Source organism: Aphelocoma coerulescens, chromosome 1A (genome assembly GCF_041296385.1).
Source record: "Aphelocoma coerulescens isolate FSJ_1873_10779 chromosome 1A, UR_Acoe_1.0, whole genome shotgun sequence".
In the NCBI taxonomy this organism is placed as follows: domain Eukaryota; kingdom Metazoa; phylum Chordata; class Aves; order Passeriformes; family Corvidae; genus Aphelocoma; species Aphelocoma coerulescens.
Genome location: NC_091014.1, coordinates 36,093,799 through 36,100,307, shown reverse-complemented (window position 1 = coordinate 36,100,307; position 6,509 = coordinate 36,093,799). Strand labels below are relative to the sequence as shown.

At 42.8% G+C, this 6,509-nt stretch overlaps 1 protein-coding gene across 1 annotated transcript; it reads left to right on the top strand.

Annotated features, from left to right (window-relative positions):
• Positions 1-1,576: 1,576 nt before the first annotated feature.
• On the top strand, positions 1,577-3,663 carry IL22 (interleukin 22). The gene is made up of 5 exons (XM_069003893.1): positions 1,577-1,771; positions 2,553-2,618; positions 2,714-2,857; positions 3,068-3,133; positions 3,550-3,663. Exons 1-5 carry the CDS (start codon positions 1,577-1,579, stop codon positions 3,661-3,663), a joined length of 585 nt encoding a protein of 194 aa, XP_068859994.1.
• The last annotated feature ends 2,846 nt before the right edge of the window (positions 3,664-6,509 follow it).

Sequence of the window (6,509 nt, the reverse complement as noted above, 5' to 3'; positions counted from 1 at the left end):
AGTAGCTTTGTGGTGCATTTGGGTGTGAACTGGACTGTTGACATCCTGGGTCCAGACTCGCTTTCTGATGCCTGCTGCAGTCAAGATGATGTTGGAAGCTGGCCATGGGAATGGGTACCTGAGAGGGGCACAGAAAAAGAGGTGGTGATGGTGGCTCCAGGGCGCAGCTTCAAGCACACAGATCTGTGCAGAGTTGATGTGGCAGGTGTCTAAGGGTAACTGAGGCAGGACTGAGGCATGGAGAGATAAATTCATGCTGCAGATGCATCAGAGGAAACTAAAGAATAAAACCTTGTGCCACTCAGCCTTTAACTGCTTCCTTTTGGGTATAAGAAAAAGATCTGGGCATTCCAGACCATGGGGTAAGGTTGATAATGGCTCTTGTCCTGAGAACCTGAGCCAGAAGGGATGGAGCCCAGGCACACAGACACCCACTCTCAGAGTTCTCAGGTGTTTGCTCTCAGAGGTAGAGCTGAAGCCTTGGTTTTCAAATTCTGATTTCTCCTATTTGTCGCCTGTGTACCTTGTGGGTATTAGGCAACCAGTAGTTTACATTTGTACCAGTTCTGTGTTCTGATGCATTACTGTCTACAGATGGGTTGCAAATTACCCTCTAAAGAGTGCAGTTTCCCTTTAGCACACTGCATGATATTTCAGACTGAAGGTGCAGCCCTGCCTTCATGCTAGCAGAAGAGCCCTAGGAACATGGAAATCACCTGGATAAGTAAGTACATGACCACAGCTCTGGTCATTATACCTGATTACAGCCTTAAATAAGGAAAATATTTTTGAAAAAGGGAATCTGGAAATCAGGCGTGTGATAAACACAGTGTTGGTAATGTTGGTCCTACACAGTTTCTGATCTTTCAGAGAGGATTGCACAGTGATGTGCAGATGGCCAGTGACTCCAGTGGGCCACAGTGTGAGAAAGGGTATTTTCATGGTAGGAGCCACAGGTGTCCAGTGCTTAGGTTCTGATACAGTCTCTGATCACTCGTGTGTACCAGTCAGCAGCAGTGAAACCAGTCCTGTACAACAGAAGATTTTAAAAAGTTTAGATAAGTTACGTTTGCTGCCATCAAATTGTCAATCAAGTAAGAGCATTATAATTGGGACAGGAGGCGCAAACTCATAAAATTCTCAAATATTTTTATGCAAAAAGAATTCAGGATTCCTACCCTGGTAAAAGCCCCTGCTTTGCCCCACATTAATATTTGGGTTTTTTTATAGGAAACTAAAGATTATGATAGCCTTGAAGTTGTATTTGTGGGTTTTGAAGTGGTTAGGTAGTTCTCAGAAGAGGATACTGGAAAGTAAGAGACTTGCTGATGTCATTTTTATTTCACCACCAGTACCCAAAAAAAAAGCTGAGAGAGATGTTGGTGGCCCTATATAAGGTGCAGCTCACCTCCTGCGGAGCACGTCAAGAATCACAGCAAAGGTAAGGCTTGCAGCCTTTGTGCTGCTCTCACTTTGCTTCACCCGCTCTCCTTGGTGCTAACGCTGCCTTCTCTCACATCAGTGCTCAGTGCTGTATCTGCAGCCTGCTGGGACGGACGATTTCACATCGTGAGCCATGGCCTCCCTGCAGACCTTGTCCAAGAGCTTCCCAGGATGGGTTTTCTTCTGCTGCTGTTGCTGTCTCCCTCTTCTTCTCACCAGCTCTCTGCCTCTGAAAGGGGCTTCCACTGCCCATCATGCCTGCAGGCTCAGGAAGATCAACTTCCAGCAGCCCTACATCAGGAACCGCACCTACACATTGGCTAAAACGGTACAGTCATCCATGTGTTCTTCATGGTGGGATCTGAGAACCTACTCCTCTGTTGGTGCCCTGGCTTCTAGCCTTTGGCATTCCTCTCTCTTTCCCATGCCTTTCTCCAGAAAAATAATGTGCATTTGAGTTAAGGCCAAGTTTGGGTGTGCAGAGCAGTCTATTGCCTGTGTAGCCACAGGACGCTGTTGCCTCTCCTCCTCCTGCTCCCCAGGGGAAAGGCAGCCCCTGGAGCAAGCACAGCTTCTTCTCTTCAAGCAGCTGCTGCCAAAGTGAGCAAATTGTGAAATACGAGATTAAATTTCTCAGTTTTCCCAGTCCATTTGGAGCTGGGCCATGACTGCAGTCACAGCCAAGCAGACACTCAGGCATCTGAGCTCTGCCAGGGCAAGTTTCTTCGCTGCTCTTGCCATGGGTGGGTCTCCCTGGGTGTACACCGTTGAGGGCTGCAGCACCTCCCAGCAGTGCTGTGGGCAACCATGAGGTCGGCCACCTGCAGCATCTGGTTTAGTCATCATAACCACGACGACTTCTGACATTTAAGTGGGGGACATGAATTCAGACTTCGGCTTATTTATTTTCCTGTGATACTGACCTTGAATCTCACCCAGCTGAGGGGAGAAACAGACACAATGTCCAAATTTATCTGCCTGTAACAGTCTGTGGTGTCCATTCCCTCATTTCACCTGCACTTTCATTACTGATGAAAACTTCAGGGTTTATTATTAATTTTTAGGTAAGGTTTCCATCACCACCTGACACTTCCTTCTTTTCCTCTCAGGCCAGTGCCTCAGACAAGGACACGGACAACAGATTGATTGGGCAGCAGCTCTTTGTTAACATCAGGGTAAGCCTTACATGAGGAGTCTGCTCTTTGCATCCCTCTGCAGCACTTGTGATCTCTGGCCTTGATTTAACATGACCTCTTACTTTCATACATAGGAAAACAACCGCTGCTACCTGATGAAGAGGGTTGTGGAGTTTGTAGTAAAGGATGTTCTCCTCACTGAAGTCAAGTACCAGTACCCTTATGTTGAGGAGGTGGCACAATTCTTGGCATCCCTGACCTCGGAGCTGAGCAGTTGTGTGAGTTACACCGGCTTTCTTTCCCTCTGACTCTCAGTGCTGCTCCTGAATCTCAGAAAGCTACAAGCAGTGGCAAAAGGCAGTGGTACAAAAGGAAACCTCAGATCAAAGATATGAAAGTCAGAGTTAATAGAAAGGTGTGAAAAAGAAAAAAACTACATCATTGCACATAGCTGTCAGTCTTATGTCTGGATGTTTTCTTTCTTTTAGAAATTTTCAGGACAGAAAGAGCACATTGAAAAGAACCTGGAACAAATGAAGAAAAAAATGGAACAGGTATATTTTTTCCAAACTTTTAAAAAGAGCAGTTTCAAACCCCAGTCATTTAGTTGGATTAAGACTGACCTAATTATGAAACAATCTCTGGAGATTATTTAGGAGGTGAAGCCTACAAGGACATTAAATACGGGATTAGTGATATTTCCCCTTCCAGCCCTCCCTCACTTGTCCTGTTAGCTCTCTGCATGTGTTATGGTAATTATCCTTCAAAAGCTAGGTTGCAGGAAACTTATATGCTAGTCTAGATTTGAGCAAACTAGTTTATATCTAAAGGTATAATGACTCTAACAGAACTATGTGAGAGAATTAGGCAAGTAAATTCTTGATTCAGTTTCTGTGACCTAATTGAAATCCTGATTTCAATTTTCTGAAAAATAACTAGTTCCTAAGGTTTGCATTCTGCTCTTTTCTAGTTGGGAGAAAATGGAAAGACTAAAGCCATTGGAGAGCTGGATTTGCTGTTTGACTACATGGAAAATACCTGTACTGATGTCCCAAAAAGGGGAGGGAACAAGAAGAAAAACTGAAAAAATTCTGGATCAGGCTTGAAGAGATGTCTCTGCAGATCTCTTGCAATAACTCAAACTGACTAGCTGTAACCATGTCCATTCCCCCCAGAGGCAGTATATTTTTCGCTTGTGTCAAAACTAGCAAACTAAGTGGGCAGAGACAGGATGCATATTGCTGCCTTCCTCGAAAATGAAAACTCCAGGACACTGCCTCTCCATTGCAACACCGGGCATTAGTTATTTACAAAAGCACTGTTCTGTCCTCCTCGTCTCCATAGGAATGAGGCAACCATTTCTGCCTTTTATATACTGAAATTTGACACCTATGGATCATCTTTGATCAAGGCAGTGATAAGCAGCCAGGATGCTTTGAGCCTCCTAGTTGGAAATCTCTCTTGCATATGTTGCCCCCTTCTGACCTTTGCCTGAAAAGTTGGTATTTCAGACTGGTTCAGAAATAATTTTTGTTATTTGTATTTAATGATAACTTATTTTAAGGTAATAATTATACAATACTTTTATTTATATAGATTAATTGAAAAATATCCAAGGAAATGTATTTATGGAGCTTTACCAGAAATTAACACTGCTGTGTGATATTTATATGCAGATGGAATGTTTTATAAATGCTTGCACTTTAATTTATTATAATAAATATTTTGGTCCTCAAATATAGCCATTTGCAGAGCTTTTTTCTTTTCTTCAAACACAAGGGAGATGATACACGTTGCACCTGCGGCACTGCTGGACTAGTGGCTGTATTCCTGTATCCAGAAAGGATGCAAGCTCTGTCTGGGGCTATGCTTCTTCACCATAAGCCTACAATTTCAACTTCTCACAGGCCAGGGCTTAGTGGGGAGCATGTCAGTCAGCTTTTTTTTGTAGGGGATGGTGGGAAAAATAGCATCACTCCTTAAAGTCCTTGATTTGGTTCACTGGTTCTGCCTCGGCATGCTCAGAGACAAGGTTCCCCCTTGAAGAGCTGCTGGTGAAAAGTCCCGAACTGTCCCCATGGGTCAGATGACGTGGAGACAAACAGGCAGCAGCTGCTAATGAAAACTCAGAGCTCTGCATTCCCACTGCCCATCCATAGCACACTGAGCACAAATGGCATTCTGCAGCATCAGGGATCTGAGAGTCCTTCAGTAGAGAATGTTTGGTGCCTATTCTCAACACAAGCTCCAAGACAGAAAAAAACCCCAAGTCCCTGAAACACAGTTTAACCTGTCATTATCATGTCATGTCCTTCAGCAGTGTCTCCTGGCCAGAGACGGAAGAGTTGCTCTGGTGTAGACAGAGAAATTGGTGACAGGACCAAGGTTAAAGGGGTGAAAAGCATCCAAATAACCACAAAGCCAGAGGAAATATGTAATAGCAGATTTCAGCAACTGTTGAAGTCTTCTTGAGCAAGGCCTTACCGTTTATTCATCAGGGCAACAAGTATCCTGTTCACATTTAAAAAATGTTGCTCCTGAGCTAGAGCAATTTAAAGATGCATTTAAAAGCATCCATCCATACCTATTTTGAACATGGTTTATGTGAACTGAAATCATAACACTTTCTTGTGGGAAATCACATATTAGACTGGCATATGATCCATTTGGGTGATGGATACCTGTGACCTGTCAAACTACATGTATTCAACATGGTTTACTTTTCTCCACACTTTCAATTGCATATCACAGCATATGATTTACATGCCTGTTCACAGTCAGGGCAGAAGTGACCCATTAATGACAGGCAGCCAGGATCAGGTACCACATGACAGTTTCAGGGATGTAACCTTTATTATATATTCAGAGGGATATATGTTTCCTTTCTTATGGGTTAAGGAATGATGTTGTCAAGAGCTGTTGGCCAACATCCTTTCTCTTATCACTCAAAGTTGTGAGAGCTGACAGCAAAGTGAGGGAGTTTGAACACCAAATGAGCAGTTCACTTCACTGACCTTTGATATACACAGTCTTTCCCTGAGCTACATCTGTCTCCCTTTACAGGCAGTGGAGGGTAAGAGGAATTATGTAGGTGTCATTTCTCTGGTCTACACTAGAGGTTTATAAAGATTGTGACTTTGGGCAGGATAACATGACTTTGCCCTAAAAGTACCTGTTTTGTTCCTTAATTATAAATAGAGACCATAAGACACATACATGCTGTTCCTTATTGATATAACCTCTTCACAAGTGGATAAATAACTTATTTCCTTCTTCTACTTCCTTTAGGTCTCTTCTACATCATTTTCAACTTGTTGAAATGTCAAATCAGACTCTCAGGTTTTCCACACTGGCGCTAAATCCAGATTAAAACCCATTTGTCCACAAAAACCTAAAAATGAAGTCAACTAATTATTAACTTCTCCAACCCTAAAAACTGCCAGCTGGAAGACTCTACCACAGAAACCTCATGAGCTGGAGCCCTGGAAATGCCACACAGCAAACTTTGCAGAATTTCCTTCTCAGGTTTTCTTGCAGCGTATGTATGATTTATGGGTGTATGCAGGATGGTGGTGATGATCAGTTTTGAACAGACAAAGGAAGTAAGAGTTGGAGTAGGTTTCCCTTACAACAGGAGGAAATGTCTCGGACAAACAATTACTGACCAAAAGAAAATTAAAATGTAGTTTCAGTTAGGCAAGCTGGGTTTTTATTCAGTTAAGAGTTCCAGCTCAAAAAAGGAAAATCTTGCTGAAATGTTTCATTCTGACGTTTTCTAAATAATTTGTGTTTTGGTTTTATGTGCATTTCTTTCAAAGGCTGAAAAGAGATTTGAAAGCAAAATGAGCTGTTTCATTTTGAGTTGGACAAGTGCTTTGGCCCTACCCACAATGAATTATTTTGTTTTAATTTTTCAATTGGGTCACCAAA

Bases quoted from the DNA above. Each gene is read 5' to 3' on its own strand.
- IL22 (XM_069003893.1), top strand. From the start codon at position 1,577: ATGGCCTCCCTGCAGACCTTGTCCAAGAGCTTCCCAGGATGGGTTTTC. The intron at 1,772-2,552 runs GTACAGTCATCC...TTTTCCTCTCAG, and splicing joins CCTACACATTGGCTAAAACG to GCCAGTGCCTCAGACAAGGA. The intron at 2,858-3,067 runs GTGAGTTACACC...TCTTTCTTTTAG, and splicing joins CCTCGGAGCTGAGCAGTTGT to AAATTTTCAGGACAGAAAGA.